The sequence below is a fragment of the Gobio gobio genome (genome assembly GCF_949357685.1).
Source record: "Gobio gobio genome assembly, chromosome: 2".
Taxonomy (NCBI): domain Eukaryota; kingdom Metazoa; phylum Chordata; class Actinopteri; order Cypriniformes; family Gobionidae; genus Gobio; species Gobio gobio.
In genome coordinates, this window is record NC_137098.1 from 66,314,766 (window position 1) to 66,341,352 (window position 26,587).

A 26,587-nucleotide genomic window follows, 5' to 3' on the forward strand; every position below is an offset into this window, starting at 1 on the left:
ACATTGATAATAGTAATTTTAAAAATGTGTGTGGTGATGGACATGACGGTGTTGTGGAAATGACAATTAATTAACGTGAATGTAGAGAAACAACAGATAAATATAAAAAGTATTGTAATATATTGTAATATAAAAATTATTTCCTGATCTACTCTGGCAATCCATATCAATTGTACTTTGTAATCATAAATGTAATTTCCACCATACTGCCTTGTGGTGGAAATTACATTTCTGTAGTTTTTTGTGAAAAATGGAAGATATAGCTTCACTGATTAACTTTGAGTATAGCATTTCATGAATGCAAAATACTCTTATTTAACTTAAAATGTTTAGCCTTTGAAGGTACAGCATGTTTGGAAATAACGTAGAATAAATATCTGAAATGTTTAAGCAATATTTAGCATGATTTCTCTTCATTTGTTGTTGATGAAAATTTGATGTCCAATGTCCAACATGTGCTCTGATGTCACTGAATATTTACATAGAAACCACCTAAACAATCTTTCACACAAACCATTTAAAGGGACATTACTGTGTTGTGGTGGAAATTACACCAATACTGTGCGACAGCTATATTTTGTATAAAAATTAATATTGATAGTGGTCTCACATTAAATATTATAATGTGTCTTAATTATTTTACTAGTGCTTAATTCAGGTGCATTAATAGTTACCAGATGAGTTATATTTTTAAACTGTATCTTCATTGTTGAAGTTAAAAGGTCTGGGTGTGCGACAAGGAGAAAGTGATTTTTACACCTATAAGGAGGTTGAAAAGTATGGAAAAAAATCATAGAAAGGTATGGTGGTTGTATTGTTAGCTTGACAAAGAAAGAGGAATTTGTCCAAAATGATATGTATTTTTAAAAATATGCCATAAAAGTGCCCATAGTCTAAGAATCACCCACATATGCAATATTTACGTTGCAGATGACCGTTAAAACACGTCATCATCACAGTCTGTGAAAATGAACCATCATGAACCGCTGCTAGTTCATCCTAAAGCTCCCCCTACTGGAGACAACGGAGGTAAACACACAATTAACAACAACACACAAATGACAGATACAGATAGAGTTGGAGACGTTTTATTCTGGGGTTTTCGATTTAACTTTTAATACTGTGTGTTTGAAAAGCGCATATGGATGGAGACCCATAGGAGACAGATCTGAGGTGAAATACAATTACCCAGAAATCACATCATGATGGATAAAAACAACATCTGTGATTTAAATTATTTGAATATCGCCAATAGAAACTATCCAAATCCTTAAATAACATCAAGGTCTGACAGAGGATGAAGACATCATCCTTCCTTCCATCTCCTTTCAAAACTTCCAGAACATTCCCAAAACTTCCCTTGAAAAGAACCGGAGACCCTTTATCTCTTTAAGACACTGTTTGTCTTAGACCTCAGATCAACGCCAGGTAGGCTATGAAAGCGAAGCTGTGAGATATAGACTTACCGTGTTTTCAATAGCATCCACTGTAAAAAGTTGAATAAAGCTCCTATCACTTATAATTTTCCACAGCTCAGGTTGTCTGGAGTTTTTTGTCTACTAAAATTTTGGGGAAATATATTTTTAAAGTGTTTCGTCAGCAGAACAATAAAAAAACACATATAACAGTAGCAACCCACTGAAAAGATGTATGTCTATCCCTCACGGCCTCACTTTCATTCCCGTTAAAATCAAAGATGGCGCTGCTTTCTATAGTTCACTCTAAAACGAAAAACCGTCATCATTTACTTGCGTTTAAAACCAGAATATATTTCTCATATTAAGGCAACTTCACACCAAGGACTATAACGTTTTAATAATCATTTACATTCTATAAGAATATAGAATATATCCCCACCACAACTATTAACGACAACGACAGAGAGGAACGATATGGGTGGATTATTTTTCAGAACATTTTCCCGCTGATGAACAATACAAACAGCCAACAGCCAATCAGAATCCAGCTAGCGTTAAGAGCGCGAGCAGCATTTAAAGCGGCAGAAGAACCGTTGGAGTCGACGCAAATATGGTACTTTTTAGTTATCATTATTGGCCTTTAAACTCATAATGTCTGTTTTTCACAAGCTGACCTATCATCAGAAAACCTGGAATATGGACTGCTTGACAGACCGGTCACCTTCTCCAAACATACAGAATGTCACACAGGTTTGCAACGACATGAGGGTGAGTAAATGATGACAGAAATTAAATTTTGAGGACTATTTAAATTACAGGTGTGTGTACATAACAAGAATCTTAAAATACAGACAGAGGGGTGGTTAACTGCAACGATCCAGGCTTTTATTGAATTAATCCATCTTGTACGGCCTAGGATTTCAATGTCTTTCCAGTGGTTTTAAGGCAAACCTGGTTCTACTTCAGCACTTTGGCAAGCGGAAACCTTTCCGGTCAGTACAACACATACACTTTGCCACAACATCTTTAAGTTCATTTACTGGCTTTGGTTGATAATTTGGCACATACTCTCCAAATAAAAGAAAAACAAATCATGAATTTGCCTCTGAACACCACAATCAGTTTAGACATACATCATAAACAATATTAAGGGGTGACAATACAACACACAGAGGCACGACGTTCTGTGTAGAGACTATTCAGTTGTTCTCACAGTTTCATATTAAGAAGACACTGGACAGCAGTAGTGCTTTTTGGGGTCTTTAAATACAGTACAGACTTAACAAGAGGGGGGTCTCTCTCGCGTATTAATGTCTGTAGAATAAACGCAGCATGCATCTTCGCAAGCGCTCTGTAGCATCAACAAACACACTTTTTAATATATCTTTTATCAGGTTGGAAGGGTTTTTTTTTAGGCACAGAGGGGGAAGTTTGGGCTAAGCGTGCTAAAGTCAACATGAAACGCATTCACAACCCATTTTACTTTTATAATGTAGAGCTCAGGACTTTGTTTCATATCCAGAATAAATCCAGTTAGCAATACTGCATTGATGTGCATTACCTAAGGCCGTAACCGTGTCTTGAACATTGGGAGGGGCAATTTTTTATAAAGCCTATAGAAGCAGAACAGTGAAGGAAATTCTAGGTCTAATTCTAGTTTGGAAATAATCATTTTGAACAATTTTGCATTAAAATATGCACATATGTACTTTTATTTGTATGCCTAAAATGTCGAAACCGTGAAACGTTTCTTGTCTCTACACACTCAATTAGGAATGACATGAATCACATAAATGCATATTTTAAATTCAAAACGGCCATATTTGAGAAGTAAAGTTGAGTAGTTTGTTACCGTCGGCCGTTTAACTTCTATCACAAAACAGTTCGCATGTATTAAACCTCACTTTCTTTCAACGTTAAACTGGCGCCTTGCGCTGTAGCTAATTCGCGCTTTGCTTCTGTGACCGGTAGACTCCGCCTACTTTGATTTGATTGGCCATCTCAATCGTTTAGACATTGGCGAGCGCTGTTTGACTTTTAAAATGCAACTTTTAAACCTTTTTGTCATCCCAACAAGAATTTCAAATATTGGCGGGACAATTTGGCCATTTCTAAGTATTGGATGGGACTTGTCCCCCTCAATGTCTATGGTGGTTATGGCCCTGGCGTCACCTACAAGCCTAAAAAATGGCTAAATAGAATCTATTCATTACCGGCCTCGCGGAGCACTTTATTATATTTTATACAAAAGCATCCGGCATCCAAATTGGACATAATTTGAGATTAACCCCCCCCGTTACACGTCCCTCGGTTTATAGGGTGGATGTAAGACGCATACAGTATGATGTTAAAGCTAGCAGTGTGGGCTGTAGACAGAAAAACAGAGAATACTTATGAGGGGAAACGAGGGATGTTATTAACTCTCTCGCAGATTGAAAGCTACATTTGGGGGCGTGGAGAAAACGAGAGGAGAGAGAAAGATGAGAGGAAAGAAGGAGAAAGAGAAAGACATTCAGAGCGTTTATAAATCGCTCTCTCCGTAGAGGGCGCTGGAGAAGGAGATGTAATCCAGGGCTCCAAGGTTCCCTTCGGGGCCGACGTACTTGGTCATGCGGCTGATGCAGTACTCGGCCTGCTCGGGTGGGAGTTCACGACGAAGCTCTTCCACAGTGATGTAGGGCTGGAGGACAAGAGGAGACGCTTTTAGCGTTTCTGCACGCCATTTTGTAATGGATTCAGAATCCAGCCTGAGGTGTTTAGACACCAGTTAGATCTCACCTTGTCGGAGGCCAGGATCTTGAAGGAGGCCATGACTTGTTCAGCGGTGTCGGTCTCAGCGGTCTCGCGTGTCATGAAGTCGATGAAGGCCTGGAAGGTGACCACGCCCGTGTTGTTGGGGTCCACCAGGGTCATGATGCGGGCGAACTCCACCTCACCCTGTCAGGACACCATCAGAGGAAACAGCCAATGAGGTTCAAGATACACATTTAGGCCTACCTTTGTGCTTAATGTATGGTGTTCAGCAAAGCATCCTTTGAGGTCCTGGCAGGGGTCAGCAAAATGTGATTTTTTTTGTTGTTGCTAAATTCATGTTCAACTAAAAGGAGAATACTAACTAAAAATAATAATTTTAGTCCGAATTTAAAGCTACACTGTGTGATATTTTCCCCCATCTAGTGGTGAAAAAGTATATGACCATCCAGTGAATATTAGTTTCTGTTCCTCTCAATTCCGATTTCGTTTTAACTCCTACGGTGGCCGATTTAGTCCAAGATTAACATGGCTTCCAGTTGGACCTCGTCCACATTCGACACGGTGCCATCGAGTGTTAAAACACCAAAGGCAAAGCTTGAATTTACGGGTATGTCCCTCTTTGGCTAATGTACTTTCAAGATGGAGGGGCAACATGGCGACCCGCATTCGAACCCCTTACCCGTATGTATTTTCAATGGCATATTATAAACTTACGAGAATACTTTATTACGTGAAAGAAGTAAATATACATTAATGAGCACATATATTTTTGAAAGAACTAAGTGTTTTTAGCTAAGAATAAACTAAAAAAGTGACACAGTGTAGCTTTAACCAAATAAGGAAATATTCAAATCTGTGATAAAAAATGTGTGTACCTTTAAAAATGACACCAAAATAGTTTGTTTAATAATAATTTTAGTCAGAATTTAACCAAATAAGGAAATATGCAAATTTGGGATAAAAAAATGTGTGTACCTTTAAAAAATGACACCGAAATAGTTTGTTTAATAATCATTTTTAATCAGAATTTAACCAAATAAGGAAATATGCAAATTTGTGATAAAAAAAGTGTGATAGGCCTGTGATATTTATTTAAGATATTGAATCAAATGATTTGTTATTGTTATGATGATGATGATGATGATGATAATCATTGTTAATTTAAATTTGAATTATTATTTGAAGTAGTTAAAATATGTGTTGCAAAAATTGGCAAAATATTTGAACATGAAAATGTTTTTGTTTTCATTAATACTTAAAAAAATATATATTAATTTTTATTTAGCAAGGATGCCTAAAATGTTTAAAAGTGTCAGTAAAGACATTCGTTATGCTACAACATATTTCTATTTCAAATAAATGGTATTAGCTATTAGAAAATAAACAGATATTTTAACTTAATAAATATAACAAGTTACAATATTACTGTATTTTTGATCAAATAAATGCAGCCTTGGTGAGCAGAAGAGACTTCTTTCAAAAACGTTTTTAAATCTTACTTTGAAATATATGTGTGACAATTTGTGAAGGGGTGTGGCCGTATGTGAGTGGGCGGAGCTTCCCTTTCACTCACCAGATCGTAACCCATGGAGATCAGACATGCGCGGAAATCGTCGGGGTCCATCATGCCGTTTCTCTTCTGCAAGTTAAAAACAATCATGAGTCCACTTGTACACGCTCAGATGTGAATCTTGATGTGTGTCCATCTCACTGACCCTGTCGAAGTGGTTGAAGGAGGCTCTGAACTCGTTGAGCTGCTCCTGGCTGATGCCCTTGGCGTCGCGGGTCAGGATCTGGTTCTCCACCTCGTTGATGGTGCGAGCGATGGTGGTGAGCAGCTGCTCCCATCCCACACGGACGTGCTGGAGGAGGGAATGACGGAATCAGGGAATGGTCTGTGTGTTGTGTATGTTTGGTGACCTTGTAAAGCCAACGTTGGGCAAGGCACTCAAATAAAACGTATTATTAATAAACTAAATATCAGTTGGGAAGTATGCGATTTCAGACGCAGCATTTGTTTGTAGCTCAACATTAATCAACGTGTGTGTGTGTGTGTGTGTGTGTGTGAATACCTCCATGGTGTAGTTGGTGTGTTTGTTGTCGAAGACGAGGGCCTCCTGAATGAGCTGGTGATCTCCCTCCAGTTTGTCAATGTTGGATTTGTAGTTAATGATGTTCTGCTCGTACTGCTTCAGATTATTCATCTGTTCCTCCAGAGAGCCGGCGATATCCACCGACACGTGACCGATCTCCTAATAACAGAGAGAGAGAGAGAGAGTTAACAAATGTTTATTAAAAGAGAAAGAACAAAAGGATGAAAAAAATGAAATGGCAAACAGTGTCAAGTAGCTTCATAACCAAGATAAAAACTAAAAGCTACTCATAATTTAAAGCAATTAAACTAAACATGGTTATTTTTCCTCCTTATCAGTTATCGGTTATTATAGTCAACTAAAACCATTAAAAAAATAAAACATACTTGAAACAAAATAAATGTTAATTGAAACAAAACAATGAAGATACTTTAATTTAGATTTACTTGATGTACTAAAGTCATTAAAATGGACATACAAAATGATAAAAACAACAAAATTACTAAAACTTGTAATGAAAACAGAAAATCTAAAAAATAATAAATTCATTCTAAATATTAATAGAAACTATATTAGTATCAAAGATGTGTTTAGTTGGCCCAGGGCCTAGCAATAATCATTTGACACTTCGCAAACAGACAGCTCCAGTAGTAATGAAAAGATCTTGCACTCTGTCATGGAAACTAGCATTTATAAATCTTAATTATGCGATTTAATCAGGGCCGTAGGCAGGGTTTTATAATTAGATCCCAAATTTAAGTCTGCACGCACACCAGAGACAATTTTGATTTCTCTGATCTACATAAGTGCATTTCAAGACGATTGAAGGCCAAAAAAGTTGGATAACAATAGCTTTAAAACCATGTCAGTGGGCAGTGGATAGTCTGTCAATATCTGCTCTCTCCTCATCTCCATCACTCTTTCCTTTTCTCTCAGTCTCCTTATCTTCCCCTCCTAAAGCTGAGCTTTGAAAAAGATAGTCTTTTCATTTTCAATGTCAGTGAAGAACATACGGTGAACTGATATTTTTTTAAGCCTATATTTTTTATTAATCATTTTCTTAGAGTTAATTTACTGAAGGCTACAAGGACAGCTAACAAAGTTTATTAAATCAATTCACAATATGTACACATTCATTATTAATCTTATGCCTAATATGATGAAAACGTCTTTGTTAATGTTTCTTGTTCCCTCACATTGACAGTTACTAATTATAACATTACTTAAATCATGTAAATGATATGCCTATTTTCAATTAGGCAAAAGTTTATTAGTTTGCATCCCTGATTATTATTGTCAGTCATTTCTACCCAAAAATAGCTGTCAAATATGAAATATTTAGTTTAGCTACTTGCATCTTATTTTACACTTTAAGTGTTGAGTCGCGCTACAATTCGAGCTCAGCAGCTTCTGTGAACATAAAGCCTGTGTACTTTGATTTGATCAGTCATCTCAAATATTTTGACATGTTGACGAGACAGACCGCTGAGATGAGAAGATCTTGGTGCTGTGCACTATCCTTGCAGCTCTAAAGTAGACTTAAAGGATTAGTTCACTTCAAATTGAACATTTCCTGATAATTTCCTCACCCCCATCTCATCCAAGATGTTCATGTCTTTCTTTCTTCAGTCGAAAAGAAATTAAGTTTTTTGAAGAAAACATTTCAGGATTTTTCTCCATATAATGGACTTCAATGGGAACCAACGGTTGAAGAGCCAGATCAATGCAGTTTCAAAGGAAGGGCTTCAGAGGCTCTGCACGATCCCAGACGAGGGCCTGATCTAGACAAACCATCTGACATTTTCAAGAAAAAAATGTAAATGAATATACTTTTCAACCTAAATTGCTCATCTTGCGCTGCTCTGCGGAGCGTCAGTGATTGTGTAATCACGTTGGAAAAGTCACCCTAGACGTAGGCGGAAGTGCCGCCCCAAGTGAACGTGCGAGGACTAATACAAACGCCCTTTACAAAAACAACTCCATCTCCAACTTCAAAATCGTCCGACTTCCAAACTTCCTCATCTCCAACTTCCAAAATCATCGTTGTTTTACCTTTTCTTTGCTAAAGGGTAAAACACAAGCGCTTTGTAGACACAGGGGCGATACTTCTGCCTATGTCTAAGCCTATGTCTAACCTTTCTGGCATGAATGGCGCTCCGCAGAGCAGCGCAAGATGAGCAATTTAGGTTAAAAAGTATATACATTTTAATTTTGCTTTTGAAAATGACTGATGGTTTGTGTAGACCAGACCCTATTCCTCGTCTGGGATGGTGCAGAGCCTCTGAAGCCCTTCCTATGAAACTGCATTGATTTGGCTCTTCAACTGTTGGTTGCCATTGAAGTCCATTATGTGGAGAAAAATCCTGGAATGTTTTCCTCAAAAAACTTAATTTCTTTTAAAATGAAGAAAGAAAGATATGAACATCTTGGATGTGATGGGGGTGAGTAACATATCAGGACATTTTCATTTTGAAGTGGACTAATCCTTTAATACTATATTAGGCAATTATTTCACAACCTCTGTTATAATCAATTAAACAGGACTTTATTCATGTATGATATTGCGCTGTAGCCACATTGGACCAGCGGTTTAAAAAAATGGATGGATGATTCAGCCGCGGCAGGACCCTCAAAGTGCATTATGGGTATTCTCTAGCCGGTGAGTATACATTAGTTGTACACTCGTTATTGCGGCACTCAATAACGTCCACTATGGTTTCACAGACACCACTACAAAAGGTGGGACGATTTTGGACACAGTTTAGAAATCCTGAAGACACTTGATTAGAGTTTGGACTGAAGTTGCCCAACCCTGATTTACGCGCATTGGTTGAACTAAAGTGAATTTGACTTTTGAGAGTTTGTATGATTCTTGCAGCAGTTCACGCTACTTTAGTTACTTCCCAATGCGCATACCCTTGCCACTTCCTTAAATCTTGTTACACTCAACACCTCATAGTTTCCTGTTGTTGAATAAGCCCACCTCCATCTTAGTCTGAATCCAGGGTCCGATGATGTTGGCCTGGGCGGCAAACGAACGCCTCAGTCTCTCGTTGGCCTGTTGCCTTGCAACCTCCTCCTGCAGCATCTGGTCTCTAAGGGGAACCAGCTGCTTCACCTACAGGGGGCGACAGATCCGAACCGGTCAGTGTCATACAGTCTGAACAGTATCTCGCTGAATCAAGTAAATGACCAACTGGGAGCTTTGACCTACACTGTAGCTGGGCACTTTGGCTCTACACTAAAAACGATGCATGTACTCACAGCATCCCATTTGTTGGAGAGGTCCTGTGGGCTGAGGACCGAGTATGGATTGACTCCGACCAGCTTGATGCCGTAGGTCTGAGCAATCTTCATGATCTCGTTCTGGATGCCCATAATGGCCATGCGCTCCTTGTCGGCCTCTGGTAGGGTGGCCTTGAACTGGTCGTGAGCTGTGATCAGACTCTGAAAGACAGATGGAGATCAAAAACATTAAAAGGTGTAGTTAAAATATTTTCTCTGTTTAATAACCAATGCGTAAAGAAGACTTTAGATATACAATAGACGCTGTACTCATATTACTATGAATGGGAGAAAGTGCAATGGGCAATATGGCACAATAAGACAATCAGAAATTGGTAAAGTCGTCGCGTGAAACAAGCTGTTTTTGTCATTTGACTGTTTAGAAACAAAATTTGTTGTCATATTTCATTGGTGATTTCAAATATGAATTTAAATCATAAGCTTAGTGAACAGCTTTGGAGAATTTGATGTTCCCCCATTCAGAGAGATAAGATCTGTCCTTGCATGCCTGAAATAGCTGCATTTCAAAGAGGGCCGCCGAGTGAAATGACTTGCCTTAAAGGGACAAACGTACATGCGTTTCTCATGGAGGCCGCAGGCTTTCTCCCGGTAACAGGGCTCTCAAGTCTCACGCATTGGCCGTGAGACACACGCATTTCAACCCGTTCACACGCCACACTTTGTATTTCTCACGCAGAGAAATTTCCAGGATAATGCCCACCAAGTTGCACCGCTATTAGAGGAATCAAGTGAGTTCCACATAGAGTTCAGAAAGCCCTGCCACGCACCAGCCAATCAAATAAAAAATACAGCTACCGAACAGCCAATCAGAAGATTTAGATATTCCCGCAACAACAACGTTTACATTCTGCCACCTACTGGTGGTTTAGTTTAATGTTTTCTTTCCAACATTTCTTATTTGTATATTCAAAAATATTTAAAACAATCTCATAACATTTTTCAGTGTCAATTATTTTATTTAATTGGCAACAGCCCTACAGTGTCTTCTTCTAATTTAATTGAAATTTAAGAATATAAAATGAAAGCTGAAGCATAGCCTATATTTAATAAGATTATGGGAAAATGCCCTTCATAAAAGGTAAAAATATCAAAGATATGCAGATTTAAATATCTCAAAGCTGATTGAACACTGGTGAGACTATTGCTTCAGAAGAAATTATAATTTACAACACAGTAAATTCTGGAAAAGAAATTTTTTTTTCAAAATTATTATGGATTATTAATTTGCCTCTTCCTTGACATCTTTGACATAAGATCGCACACAAGATCGCTTAAGAACGCACGTTGAGAAACGGCCAGTGTTTCTGTTGCTTGACAGAGCTGTGGCTCTTTACAGAAAATAAAGTGTTTTCTGGGTTATTTAATAACCGCCATTAATTATAAAACGTTCTGCTTGTGTGCCAGTCGAAGCTTGTGGAACTTGCGTGTCTTTTATCTTGTAATTGACGAGTGGTTTCCAGTTGCTTTATTAAAGCCTGTACCACACAAGACGGTGTTGATAAATAGGTTTGCAGTACGTTACAGTGTTTTCTGCTTCAGCACGTTGCATGTGATAAAATAGACGCAGCAACTTGCAGTTGCAATGCAAAGCTTATGTGTGCTTCATTAGCGCACTATATGCAATATTCTGGCATTTTTTCATGCTGAATATTCTATTGCACTCGGAAATGCAGACGTTAAATGCATTACAAATGCTGTTTTATGTCATCTTTAAACCTGCTCCTCCATGCACAGTATTGTAAATAAATGTAGCATAAAACGTCCTGCTTCTAACCTGGATTTCCTCAATGCTGTGCACGATGAACATGTCCTGTAGATCCTCCATGGCTCCGTCCATCCAGTTGTTGAAGGGCGCCGCCCTCTTGGCGAACTCCAGGTACAGCTGATCAATCGTTTCCCAGAGTTTTTCTACACGCTGGAGGAAGAAAGAAAACATCCGGCTGATGTCATTTGCAGAAAATGTCCTGATGAGCTTTTTTGCATATAATATGACTGGTATTCCAGCTGCGCCTTTACAGTGGGCAGTTAATATTTGGCCTCTCAGAGTTATAGATGTGAGTTTCAAGCGTGTGTGTTCACCTCTAGAGCGTCTCTTCTCTTCTGGGTGAGGGTTCCCAGGTTGTCCCACTGGTCACAGATGCCCTGGCAGCGGGCGTTCACTGAAGTGGCATCATGGTAGTCCAGCTCACTAATCAGACAGAAAGACAAATCTGAGCACCTTTGAAAAGCTGTATGGAGATCTCTGGGTGAGACCTGTCCTTTTTTAAATGTATAGTCTAATTATTGAACCTCATGAAAATGTCCAGGCCACATTCCACTCCAAAAACAAAAGATGACAGAATTGTGTTTTGCATTAGGAATATGAGGCTTGTTTTAGGACCCGTTAAAGGCACAATATGTAAGATTTTTGCATATCCAGAAACTACTAGCACAGTGTTATATATTTAGTTTACTTATGTACTACTACTTACATTCTCCCAAATGTTTCCAACAATATTTCATTTCAGAGAAATTCGCAATTTTAACCCTTTCCGCGTTATCCCTGGTTTGCGCTTTTGCTGCTGTAGAAACCATGGCAGTGAGTCTCATGAAAAAAAGCTGAAGTTGTAGTTGTAGCGTCTAGCACGCCAATCTGTTGTTGTTCCACACAGATGTCTCGGGCCATAATTTGTTATGGTTTGCAGCAGGTTCTGTCGCCAACATAACTCCAAGAAACGTGAACGTACGGGAGAATCAAATGACCCAAGAAGAGTTTTGGACGAGAGGAGAAATAAAACGAGGATCAATATCAGTGTGGCATTTCCTAACACTTTTTATCAAGTCTGGTGAACAAGTGAATGGAAGTGTAATTAAACACAGTGTGTAGGGCTGTGCGATATTGACAATTTTATTTATTTTTTATCAATATTGCGATTTCAATGTTAATCTCGATTTTGAAACAATATTTCCTTACGCACATACTTGTGTGTATAATGTTTTTGGAGGCTGGCTTTATTGCCAATTTTTGCGGTCACAATATCTTTGCATAAATGATATTGTGATGTTGGTAATTTCTTTAGGCCTTTTTGAACTCGTTTCATACTCTTTTCGTATGTTGTGCAGTTCGCAAATCCCCGTATTATCGATTTTTGTATACATGGTTTGGAAGAATCTTTTTTGCAACATCTCACACATGACACAATGTTCTGCGTGGTGCTCATAGTAAAAGAAGTATAAAAGATAAAATAGAAATGCATCTCTAGATCAGCGTCTCGTGTTTTTAACCTCAAAAATGCGTTTCTGTGTGAATGGCCCTTAATACTAATTAAAGTTTTTCCGCAGTGAAAGTTTGACAGGTCTCGCAAATGACCTGGCTCTGATACATCATCTCTCCTTTTTTTGGTGCTTATATCATGGCCTGAATTCACCTTTCCTGCTTCTGTGCTTTCTTCCATGTCGTAATGGTATACAGACGCTGTTCTGCTCTTACGCTAGATTAAGGCGCGCTGCATTCACACTACAGTTCATGTCAAGTTTGTTATTTCAAATGTAGACGCGCACACGTTTTTTCCAGCAGTGTCAGTGCCACGGCGAGATGAAAAAATCTCAACTATTCAGAATGCCCTGTGACAAGAACCAGCTTCACCCTTCATCCTTTTCCCAACACTGAAAGCTCAAAATGGACGAACAGCTGATGATAGCTGTATAATGTTTTTTTACCCCCTCATCTTCATAAATATATCTAGTAGCAGAGCACATGCAAGGGCTGGAAATCCATTTATCCATTGCTTCCTCGTCTTCATGGAGACACCACGAGAGCGCACGCTCCCGGCCACTTTCTGAAAGGAGAAAGCGGCATCGCCAGCGTTTTCCACGCGTTTTTAGACGTGACATGTGAACGCCCCTTTAGGGCAGTGGTTCTCAAACTTTTTATACCAAGGACCACCTCAGAAAATATTTGGCTCTCCAAGTACCACCATAATGACCAACTTTAAAATACAGTAGCGCAGTAGGCCTAACTATTCAGCTACAGCTCTGCACAGTTCAAAAACGAGCCAGTTTATTCCTAATAAGAATATTTATTGTTGTCAGCCACTTTAACATTGTAAATACACAGTTTGTACATTAACACTGCGCTGTGCTTACATACAGGTAAATAAAATAATTAACCCTCTAGGGCTCTTCGGTCATTTCTGACCCACATTTTTTAAATAAAAAATGTTAAAAATCGTAGCTTCATCGGAATGGTCCGAAACTTGGTGACTTTATTGGTACTTGGTATATGAACACCCAAAACATTGGGGACAGGATTTGAAAAGTCTAAGTGGTCGTAAAAAAATAGTCACACTCAGGACCTTCGGGTCAAAATTCATTTCCTATGAGGGTCATTTTGACCCGAAGGTCCTGAGTGTGACTTTTTTTTTTACGATCACTTAGACTTTTCAAATCCTGTCCCCAAGGATCCCCCTGTTTTTTTGGGTGTTCATATACCAAGTACCAATAAAGTCTCCAAGTTTCGGACCATTCCGATGAAGCTACGATTTTTTTTTATTTTTGATAAAAAGCAAGATCCACTATAGTGGTAAAAATGTGCTATTGCGTGATAAAAATGCTCAATGTGTCCACCGGATGGCACGAATCTTATTTAAAAAATTGCCTTCATGAGGCCTGGGCTTGACTCTAAAATGAAATACAACTTTAATAAAAAAAAAAAAAATATATATATATATATATATATATATATATACACACAGTATATACATTTTTTATTATATTCAATGGGAAAAAATCGGTCATAATTATTGCATAAATATTAATTATAAATCCTAAAATTATCTCAAAACCCCAAAAAAGAAAGAAAAAATATTATTGAACAAAAATATATTTCATTGATTTTTTTATCTTAATCCCGCCCTCCGGGTCATTTTTGACCCGAAGGTCCTGAGTGAGTGCCCATAAATGAAGAAACCAAGAGGGTTAAATAATGATTACATTAAAATGTGTTGTAAAATTAAATTAAAACTGGACTGTACTTAAATGTAAAACAAAAACTTTATTAAAATACAGATGAAATTAAAATGTATGTGTTTTAACATTAATTTATTTTGTGATTCCTCTGCGTACCACTAGAGGCAGCCTGAGTACCACACTTTGAGAACCACTGCAAAAATCTTGCTTTTCTGCACTTTAGAAATCGCACGTCCTCACATCACACTTTTATTACGATTTCGATTAAATCACACAGCACTAAAAGTATGTGTTATACATAAATAGTAAGGCAGCCTTTTTGCAAATGCTGTGGGTACGTTCAAATGTTTTAAAAATGTAAAACTGTGCTGTGTTACCCTAGCATTTAATTCAACAAATAAAGTGACAAGCTCTTTTTCTTTTAACATTAATGATGGGCAGCGGCAGGTTATTAGGCTGCTGTCACTTTAAGGCCAAATGCACGGATCCAATACACTGGTGCACATCCGATATTCTCCCAACGTTCTTTGAAGACATAACCGACTGTGTTTACTCATTGCTGAAAATGTCAATAGATTTTCACCATAGCTTTTCTCATTCAAAACTGTTTTTTATTTAGTTATCGTCTAGATTTCATCAGTGAAAAAATGTCGATGTCAACTTATTCTACTAACTCTAAACCTCCCCCTAACAGTCTACTAATACTCAACTAATACTCAAATGAAAGTGAGTTGACATGTAGTTGTATCTTTACTTATAGTCAACAGAATGTATAAAGGGGACCATCAAAATAAACATATTTCATTCTTTTGATTTTGGTGTGAAATATGACCCGGCCATGTTTCTGACGGGCTCTGTGAGATCCACTCATTGAAACTCTCTCTGTTTCTTACTTCAGCTCTTGAGCGATGGCTGCAATCTGCTCCACTCTGTCCTGGTGGGCGGCCAGGTCGCTCTCAAACGCTTCGTGCTTCCTCATGAGAGCCCTGATCTCCATCAGAGAGGCCGTCTCATAGTCCTTCTGAGACAGCAGGTGCTCCTTTCCTGCAAACAGAGAACGTCAGATCAGCAACGCCTTCCGAATCTGTTAAGCTGTAAAGATGCAGTCACAATAGCGACATTATGCAGGCAATAAGACCATTGTCTATTGTCAATGTTGTATTGATGTGTGAGGTAGACGTCGACCGATTGTGGGTTTTTCCGATGACTAGGTTGGACCCACTGGCCGATTAACCAGCTGATGGATACTGAAGGAAGACATTCTTAACACATAACATAGTGCTAAACTTCATTACAAAAATTGCAAAACAGTACTGAACCATAAAAATATTATTATACCTTGATCATTCATGTTAGTTCATAGTGCTGTATCTAATGTTAACAGATACTTTAAAATGTATTAGTAAATGCTGACATTAACAACAAACACTTTTATTAAACTTAGTTAACTTTACAAATGGATTGTAAAGTGTTACCATTTCATATAAATCCAAACAGTCATGCTTACAGATGGCCATCTTTAAACATCTACACAAGGCATGGCATTGAAATTAGACACAGTTATGTAAACTCTCACACTTTATTTGCTTCTATTTTAGGAGCACTTGATGATTATCTAATCAAAATAAAATATTTATCTCAGTGACGATAAAAAAAGAACTGAAATCGAATGCGTTTCTGATTTGTTTATATGTTTCTGTCGGCTGGATGGCGATAGAGTTCACTTTCTCACGCCACTAGCTTTAAATATGCAACTCTACTGCGTAACGAATGCATAAAAATGCATATTAACTGATGCAAACAGATGGTAACAAACATTACATTAAACAGGCTTGTGTGTTTGTCACATTTTTTTAACCGTTTGAGGTCCTGCTAATGTTAGCGTCCTCTCAATGATTTACTTTATAATGATATGAAAACATGTACGTTAGTGTACTGTATACATAGCATTTCATTGTCTGTTTTAAATCTGAAAGTGTCCGGTCTGTGCAGCATTACGTGTCAAAACAAACTCCACAAAGTGTCAGTGATAGTTTTTATCTCGCCTAGAGGCTGCTCTCGTAGTCTAGGAATCTAGACGCACCCTAGCGGCAGCAAATGTAATTTGCAGCCAGGGTCATCTAGCAACTCGCCGTTGGCTTGCGAGCTGGAAAAACCAAACTCTGGTCTGGCCAATCACATCGTGTATAGAGTCGGGCTTAACAATGACGGCAGAGTCGCGTTGGTTCCGCATGCTACTCGTAAACAAAGAACCTGGCGAACAGCGGCCTTTCGAATCGGCTTCGGCCGCGACTCTGGAAGACTTGGAGTTGAAGGAACACTTCGACTTTTTGTGACTTTAGCTTATTCACCGTATCCCCCAGAGTTAGATTAGTCCATACATAGCATTCTCATCTCCGTGCGTGCCATAACTCTGTCTGACGCACCCACCGCTAGCCTAGCTTAGCACAAAGACTGGAGGTAAATGGCTCCATTTAGCCCAGGGGTTTTCAAACTTTATGATGCCAAGGACCCCCGAATATGATGAACCTTTTATGAGGGACCCCCTTGATAAAATCCATCTTTATATTTTTATATATGAAAAAACATTTATAAAAATAGTAAGTGTGACATTATAAATACAACATATTGTTTCCAAATTTCCAAAATCTGAAGAACATTTTTAAATTTGTATAAGCAACTTTCACAAAAAATTTATGTAAGCAGCTTCCGTATTGCGTCAAGAATACTGCCTTACAACCCCAGAGAGCAATATAAAGGGAACTATAGTGAGAAAAACTCACTAAATATACAAAGCAAACAATTCTGGAAACTGTATATAGCAAGAGAGGGAGAGAAACATTTTAGAAATGAAACAGTTTGGTAGAATTTATCCATTATCTTTTTATTCTCTGAAATTTTCTGGGGACCCCTTAGAACCTTCTGGACCTTCTGAAGTCATTCTTAAGAAAGGAAGATATGTTCGGAGATACGGCGAAAGTTTAATCGATCAACTAGCTCCGCTTCACCTTCTTCTTTGCTCTGGTTGGTTGTAGCGCTATCCTATTGCGTGCAGAGGGAATTTGAAAGACAACCGTTTATCCCGCCCCTCAGATTGAGCCCTGCCAATGGTGTGTTCCCTTGTCAGGCTACCGCTCTTGTACTGTATAATGACAGCGGACCCTTCTCAGATGCTCCAGCAATGGAAAAACCAGTATGGATTTTTGCTGGGACAATCGGTGCCGATAAATCGGCAAAACCGATCGATTGGTCGACCTCCAGTATGAAGCATCGCTAACATTGAAGTCACTTTCAAACCAGAAAGATTTCTGTTGGTCAACGTTGTGGATCCATGTGACCAACCTGTTGCGAAATCTGTGTGTGGAAATCTACTCACGACTAGTCCACATTTACAGCCTTGTTGAGTTTGTACTCACACTCTTGCAAACTATTCCAACTCAAGCTTAAAGGGTTAGTTCACCCAAAAAGGAAAATTCTGTCATTAATTACTCACCCTCATGTCGTTCGACACCCGTAAGACCTCCGTTCATATTCAGAACACAAATGAAGATATTTTAGTTGAAAGCTGATGGCTGAGAAAGGCTTCAGATAGGCCTCCATTGGCATTCAGTACATTGACACTTCCAAGACCCATAAAAGGCACTTAAAACGTCGTTACAAAGTCCATCTCACCACAGTGGCTCTACAATAATTTTACGATGCGACGACAATAGTTTTTGTGCGCAAAAAAAAATCAAAATAACACCTTTATCCAACTTGTTCTTGTCTTCCGTGTGTGCCTCCACGACGCATGTGCGAGAATATGACGCAGATCCGGCGTTCGGACACATGACCCAGAAGCGATTTGTTTACAATCAGAGGAAGACGCGCGTGTCTAAGCTGTTGGATTCTACATTGATCGTGCTTTAGGTCTCGGCGTAGTGCTCAAATGGGGCTTAAGTGTGCATTTCATGGATTCTCGAATGCCGGCGCTACGTCATTTTCTCGCGCATGCGTCGTGGAGGCACACACGGAAGACAAGAACAAGTTGGAAAAAGGTGTTATTTTGATTTTTTTTTGCGCACAAAAACTATTGTCGTCGCATTGTAAAATTATTGTAGAGCCACTGTGGTGAGATGGACTTTGTAACGACGTTTTAAGTGCCTTTTATGGGTCTTGGGAGTATAAGTGTACTGAATGCCAATGGAGGCCTATCTGAAGCCTTTCTCAGCATCAGCTTTCAACTAAAATATCTTCATTTGTGTTCTGAAGATGAACGGAGGTCTGACGGGTGTCGAACGACATGAGGGTGAGGAATTAATGACAGAATTTTCCTTTTTGGGTGAACTAACCCTTTAACATCTTGCAATTTTAAGTAGAAATGTAAAGACTTGTCAGAAGCTCAGTGATGGTGATGTTGAAGTCTTACTCCCGTGGTGTGGTTCGTTTATCGCCTACGTTCAGCTTTTTACTTCTGCTGATTGTTACGTTGATATGTGAAGATTAAATTGATTCAAAAACATGTAGGATCAAAAACTTTTGTTGCATGGGGCAAAATTCCTGATTGCATGGATTCCTATTGAAATGACCAAAATGCAGTTCATTTTATTAAGTAAAGTATATTTTCCAAGTACTTTTATGTAGTAAGTGCACTAATATGAATGCAAGTATATGATTTCAATATTTCTTGGGACTAAATTGGCCCACTTTTTAGTTTATAAAAGTATTTGTACCAGTATTAGTGTCCCAGTGTTGGCCTCACGAAAAATTCCAGATAACGCGGATTCCTGTTGAAATGACTAGATTTTGCCTGTGACAATTGAACAAACAATGCTAAGTGTGACCGCACATTAAGGCAGATTGGAGTCAAGAGCTCAGAGTTTGACAGCCATATGAAAACAGCACTGTAAGCGACATATAAATCACACATATCGAGCATTGTACGATGGTTGACGTTTTACCAGCGATTGATTCCTTTTGAAAGTGTGAAATGAACAGATGAATGGGAACACTAACGGATAGCTTTCTCTAGGACCTCCTAGATTTGAGTACCTGAGGTCCAGGACTCGTGCAGGGAGCATTTCTGCTTGAACTTCTCCGCCAGATGATCGAGTCTCTCTAGACGACGGATCTCGGTGAGGAGCCATTCCTCATAGCCCTTCTCCACCTGCTCTAGACCTTTCCATGCATTGGCAATGTCCTGCAAAAACACACACGCTTAGTTTCAAATCAACCAATTAGTCAAATCACAATCAATTTACTTGATTTCTAAGGAGTGGGAGTGGCTGTTCATAAAGAAGACTATGCTTATCAAGCAGAAGATGCTTTTCCAAAGGGTCAGAATTGGGGCCAGAAGAAGAAGTCTAACTTTTGCAATGGGTTTCATGACTTACCGACACCATCTTCCCCTCGGAGGGCATGAAGGCCGGGCGGTTGCTCAAGCGGAGCTTCGTCTGCAGGGTGTTGAAGTTGATCTCCAGCTGGCATTTCTCCTGAACGCGCGGAGGCTTGTGGACGCGCCTGTAGTCCCGGAAATCCTCCAGCTTCTGCTGCATGGCACGCATGGTCTGCTCCGCCACGCGGTTCTCCAGCCACGGGATGGTGCGACGGATCCACTCCAACAACTAGAGCAAGATGGAGGAGGTTTAGACGGAGAATGATGGGCATGAGACCGGAACAAGATTAGGCTCTTTTCCAAACCCTAGTGAGATGCCAGCTAAATGGCTCCTGATAAGAAACATTGATCACACATCTCTTTATCCTTAATGCTGATTCTCATTACTGGCATTCAGTATTTTTTCTTATTTAAATCAGCATAAATTAGGGGCAGTAGAATAAATCTATGGAGCTCCTAAGTAGACATTTAGTGCTTAAAAAAATAGGTTGGAGGACAAATGTAATGCTTTTACATTCACCAACTTTGCATTTGTACATAAAACATTCAAATGCAAAAGATTTGCAAGCGAATGCCACGTTTTTTAAGGAGTTTTCAACCCATAACTTATGTGAGCGGACACAAAAGCAAAACATTTTTTAAATGAGGATAACACCATAATTATGCTGCCTTATGCCAAAATTTTAGGCCGTACTGCGCGTATTATTTGCACTAAAAAAAACCAAAATTCATCCAAAATGGACGACAGATTGATATATTTTGCGTGTATATGCATTTGGCGGTGCGAAGTCCATTCAAGCTATATATTTCAAGGCTACAGCAGGTTTAGCCTTGCTAGCACCAGTTAAACAATCAGAAGAACACAAGAACCTGTATTTAACTTTTTTTGAAAACAACATCTTAAACCTGTTTAACGTAGTCGGCTAGTCTCTAAAACCATCAATCCACACCAGCTTGACTTGTGGAAACCATGTTGCTGACTGGTTAGGCTGGGTTAAGATGTGTTTCTTATAGAAAAGTACTGATATAAAAGAGTTCCTCTTATAAAACCGGTACAATTTCAACCCATAATTGTGTGTGATATGTATTTTGTTGAGTACTAGTCCTAAAACCCAGAAAAAAGTGAGCATTTTTGCACTTCCAGTTCTGTTGTCTCACTGGGTTTTTGGTTTAATGCCTGAAAAAAAGATCTGTGGTGAACACAAGCTCAAGAAATGTTCATGCAATGCCCTACTCGTGTGTTTTTTAAAAAGCCTTTACAATGTCTTGAAAATAGAGGTTGCTATCAAGTGGCTAAATGGGACTACAAAAATTGTCGGGATCACTAAACATCATCAAGCTGACCTGTAAAACTCACTAGTGGCTTTTAGAGTTTATAAATCACATGCTTAGGTTTGAGAAGCGGAGGCAGATCTCCTCACCTCACTGGCCAGTTTCTCATACTCCTCCATCAGCCTCTCGTTCTCCTGGTTCACAGCCAGAACCTTACAGATTCTGTTAGCAGCCGTCTCGGCCTGAAGAGAGAAAGAGAGAGACAGCAGCTCATTTAGTGCCATAACAAATTCTGCTTGGTGTTAATGCGCCTGTACCCAAGCCTCCTCACTTCATTTACTTTCATTTACACGTTCATTTACTCTGCGTTACGCTGGAGCGCGTCTGAAAGCTCAATGCATTACTGGAATCAATTTTCCTTCAGTCATTTACACAAACTGATCCCAGTTTGTACATCTTACACTGTAATGATGACAGAAATTGAAATGTGATTTGTGGCTGTTACCTGCTCGGCACCAGCGAAGGCATGGTAGAAGCAGGACACGTAGGTCATGATGGCCTTCTCATCAGGTTTAGGGGTGTTAACGATGTCTGAGGACAAGAGGAAGAGAGAATCATGCTGAGTTGAAGTCATCTTAGGCAACAAAGGTCAAGGAAAAGTCATCAATCTGTTTGTCAAGATTACATTTTAATAACATTTCAAATGAGCAATTAAACCCCACAGCATTGGTATCATACATTGTAGTCTTTTTTTTTTAACCTGCTAACACAGGTGACCCATTTCTATGTTGTTTAAAAAAAAACGTAATTAAAGGCGGTTCATTTTGTGTGAAAGGAGTTCATTTTGTGTGTTCCCTGCATCTCCTCCTCCTCCTGATAATGTCTGAAGGTTAATTGGCTTCTTTTACAGTCAAGTTTTTACAATCAAATTCAAGACTTCTTAAGACTTGCACAAATAAAATGAATACCATACAGAACAAAACCATACGATTTGAAAATAAATTAAGCTTATTTAACAGGCTGGGCCATATTTAATGGCTGGGCCAGTTTAAAATACTCATGTTTTATTCAATGTATATGCATTTTAATTGGTTTATGTACCAATATATCAATACATACAAATTAGAGGTCGATCAATATTTGATTTTGCTAATATAATAATACTGCAATAAGCAGATTATTGGTATGATCTATAATGAATGTGTTAAATAATGTTCTGTCTTTTATTTCGGGGCGGCCCAGAGAAAAGCCATAAGAGTTTACTTTGAATTAATTGCCAGAGACAGTTTATTGTATAGCCAAAATACCAATAATAAACAAACAAATAACATTTAAAGCTTCAGGACTCATGTGTGAGACAAGCCGACTAGTCGATTAAATGATAGTCCACTTGGAAAATACTAGTCGTTTACAATATGTTTTTGTACATTTAATGTTTTGCTTTAATTATTTTTTTTACAAAGGCTATGTTTAAATTACCGTTATGTTAATGTTACATCTTGAAATGAATATATTATTTTGAAAAGTGTATATCTGCAGCAAAACAGAACCATTTAAGTAGTTTTTTTCATGTTTTTTTAAGTTTAATACAATGATCATAAAGCAAGGCAAGCTGTTTTTCATTCCCCAAATGTAAGACTTCTTAAAATGATCATTATTGTTATACCATTTAAAGATATTAAGGTGTGGATATCATTTGAGTCGTGCTCTTTCACTCACCCTCAGCGTCCAGCATCTTCGGGATGTCCAGGTATTTCTCTGCCACCTCAAATGCAGTGTTCAGGTTTCCAATAGGGTCGTCCTTCAGAGAAACAACAACAATCATACACTGACCCCCTGAAAACTTATATCATTATTATACTCTATTCCACTTTACATGAATATGGTACATTTAGTTGCTCTAGGACTTTTTCAAAAGGCACATACTGTCATTTTTAAGAGTCTCAGGCTTTATTTTCGACCCTATTTGTGGGCCCAATATATAGCTTTCATTATTATTTTTGTATAAATCACAAAATTGTCTTGTAGTAATATCTGAAAATTCATTTACATAACCTATTTTAAACTGTTCAAGCTAAATTTAAAAAAAAAAAAAGCAAAAAAAAAATATTGTCAAAACGTATCTATTTATAATTAATAATTTGAGATTTTTGAATCAATGAGCATTTGAGTCAAAGCCTGAAAACACACTCAGATCTTGCCCTTTGGACTCAAGTAGGGATGTTTGTTTGTTTTTTTTTACATGCAATTTGACTGATTCCAATACCGATTGCTGTTTTTTTTTTTTTTCAAGCAATTTGGCCGATACCGACTGCTGATATATATATTTTTTCATGTTTAAGATTTTATTTGTCGTTTATTTGCTCTGTACTACATTTTACTTTCTTATTTGCTCTATATATTTTGCTCCAAACTGATCTTTAATCAGAGGAACCACTGAATTTTAACATGAATCAAACAAATATGCTATACATGCGTGCAGGAACAGGAAAAGGAACACGGCATTTAAAAAAAAAAAAAAAGGCTCCTTTTCCGACTCCCCTAGAGTTAAACAGTTGAGTTTTACCGTTTTTGAAACCATTCAGTCGATCTCTATATCTGGCGGTAGCACTTTTAGCATAGCTTAGCATAGATCATTGAATCTGATTAGACCGTTAGCATCTCGCTCAAAAATGACCAAAGAGTTTCTATATTTTTCCTATTTAAAACTTGACTCTTCTGTAGTTACATCCTGTACGCAATGATATTATGCAGCGCCTGGTCAATTTTTGAGCGAGATGCTAACGGTCTAATCAGATTCAATGATCTATGCTAAGCTATGCTAAAAGTGCTACCGCCAGACCCAGAGATCGGCTGAATGGATTCAAAAACGGTAAAACTCAACTATTTAACTCTAGGGGAGTCGGAAAATGAGCCTATTATTATTAAAAAAAATTTAAGTGCCGTGTTCTTTAAAGCAAAAACAGAATGTGAAACAGAAGACAAAACAAAAACAGTCTCTGACAGTAGGTGGCGCTTATGGAACAGCAGAGATAGAGCATTTCCTTGGTCAACTTCCTGTTCACAGACTTCGTAATATTTCCACACATAAAACCTTTTGGGAAATGATTGCAATGTGCGGAATAGAGATCGGCCAACAGAAAACTAAAGCCCAGGTGATGGTCGTATATGTCGGGAGCAAAAACCATCGGGTTCTGATTTATGGCTGTTGACCAGTGCATCTCTAGACTCAAGGATACACCTTTTGAGTTTAGAAAGTGAACACGTAAAGATTGTGTGTGCTGAAACTCCTCACAGAGATTAAATGTGAAATATGTTTAAAGGCAAACTGATCAATAAAGAGCGAGGGACTGTGATAAACCCAAAGCAGCACCTTTCTGAGTTTGGAGTAGTCGATGAGGTCTGGTCTGTGTCTGTGGATGAGGGCGCACAGAGCCAGGCCGTCCTTCCAGCTGAGGAACAGACAAAACATGATCCTCAGAATACATCACACACTTCACAACAAGCTCACTCTCCATAGCATTAGTGCAGTTAACATGAACTAATGATGAAAAATGCATTTATTAATCTTAATGTTTATTTTGATATTTACTAATATAGTGTTAAAAGCAGAAGTTGTATCTGTTAACATCATTTGCGCTAACATGAACTAACAATGAACATCTGTTTTAATTAACTAATGTTAACTAACGGGACCTTATTGTAAAATGTTGCCATAAAATAAATGTTTTTTTTTAGCATGAAAACTAATGTTTATCATAAGCTTTGAAGTGAAAAATAAATAAATAAATGAGATAATATGAAATAACAAAATAATGCAGGGTTGTAGTTACTAAAACCAAAAGCATTTCCGTTACTTCATATAAAATGAGTGTTAACTGAAACAAAATATAAAAAAATGTTTACCTTTTTTTTTTTCAGCGACTGCTGCCGATGCAACATTTATTATTTTCATTTAGTTTAATTGATGTACTAAAATAACTAAAAAAAAATAAAATTAATAAAATACATATAGTATTTAATAAAATGAAAAATACAACAAAATTCCTAAACAAATTTAAATTAAGATAAAATATAAAAAAAACTCAAACAATGAAGCTAAATGTGTAATTATGACGGGGTTTTGTGACAATTATTAAATTAAATTAAATTATTTTTATGAAAAATACTTCTAAAGCATTTATTAATCTTAATGTTTATTTTCAAATTTACTAATATAGTGTTAAAAGCATGAGTTGTATCTGTTAACATCATGTAAAAAAATAATAATATATGTATTTTTTTTATTTCAGCTAAAAATCTATTTTTTATTTCAGCTATATATATATATATATATATATATATATATATATATATATATATATATATATATATATATATATATATATATATATATATATATATATATATATATATATATATATATATATATATATATATATATATATATATATATATATATATATGGTTATTTATTTATTTTTTATAAAAAAAATTATTTCAGCTATATATATTTTTAACCTATATATATATATATATTTTTTTTTTAATTTCACATGTATATATATATTTTTTTTAATTTATTTCACCTATATTTTTTTTCCACCTATATATATATATATATATATATATATATATATATATATATATATATATATATATATATATATATATATATATACATACACATATACATACATACACATATATATATATATATACATACACATATACATACATACATTATATATATATATATATATATTAATTTCAGACATTTTTTTTTTATTTCAGCTATAAATATATATTTTTTATTTCAGCTATATATATATTTTTAACCGATATATATATTTTTTCCAGCTATATATATATTTTTTATTTCACCTACATATATATTTTTTTCCAGCTATATATATATATATTATTTTTATTTTTATTTCACCTTTATATTTTATTTTTATTTCACCTATATATTTTTTTTCCCAGCTATATATATATATATATATATATATATATATAATTTTATTTTTATTTCACCTATATATATATTTTTTAATTTCAACTATTTTTTTTTATTTCATATATATATGATAATTTGCAGGTCAACCCTATTAAACTTGGTGATGACTTTTGATGATTTCCCTATTAATAGATAGTACTGGTATAAATATCAGCAATATACATATATTTATTTCAGCAACTAATGCGAGTTGAAATGCGTCAGTCGTATGAGAGGTTTGTGACAGAGACAGAAGACAGGAAGTGAACAGTGTCCTTCAGTCTCTCACCTGATGTGGAAGTTCTGTACGTTGACGTTCCTGTAGGGGGCGGTCTTCCTCTGACACCACAGCAGCAGACCCTCTTTAGCAGACGTCTCTGCGGAGCCACACACACACACACACACCGTTAATAAGACCGAACTC

At 37.2% G+C, this 26,587-nt stretch overlaps 1 protein-coding gene across 1 annotated transcript in view; it reads right to left on the bottom strand.

Moving 5' to 3' along the window:
- Positions 1-1,074: 1,074 nt before the first annotated feature.
- The window catches only part of actn3b (actinin alpha 3b), a 45,806-nt gene continuing 20,293 nt past the window's right edge, over positions 1,075-26,587 (bottom strand). Inside the window, exons 5-21 of the mRNA XM_079811068.1 lie at positions 26,453-26,540; positions 24,538-24,616; positions 22,884-22,965; positions 21,670-21,755; positions 21,314-21,406; positions 19,891-20,121; positions 19,550-19,697; positions 15,412-15,562; positions 11,651-11,759; positions 11,346-11,486; positions 9,530-9,712; positions 9,249-9,383; positions 6,245-6,424; positions 5,888-6,034; positions 5,746-5,811; positions 4,197-4,355; positions 1,075-4,098 (exon numbers count right to left, since the gene is read on the bottom strand). Coding sequence (XP_079667194.1) covers positions 3,940-4,098; positions 4,197-4,355; positions 5,746-5,811; positions 5,888-6,034; positions 6,245-6,424; positions 9,249-9,383; positions 9,530-9,712; positions 11,346-11,486; positions 11,651-11,759; positions 15,412-15,562; positions 19,550-19,697; positions 19,891-20,121; positions 21,314-21,406; positions 21,670-21,755; positions 22,884-22,965; positions 24,538-24,616; positions 26,453-26,540 — 2,237 coding nt within the window. The 3' untranslated portion in view covers positions 1,075-3,939. The remainder of the gene's footprint in view (positions 4,099-4,196; positions 4,356-5,745; positions 5,812-5,887; positions 6,035-6,244; positions 6,425-9,248; positions 9,384-9,529; positions 9,713-11,345; positions 11,487-11,650; positions 11,760-15,411; positions 15,563-19,549; positions 19,698-19,890; positions 20,122-21,313; positions 21,407-21,669; positions 21,756-22,883; positions 22,966-24,537; positions 24,617-26,452; positions 26,541-26,587) is intronic.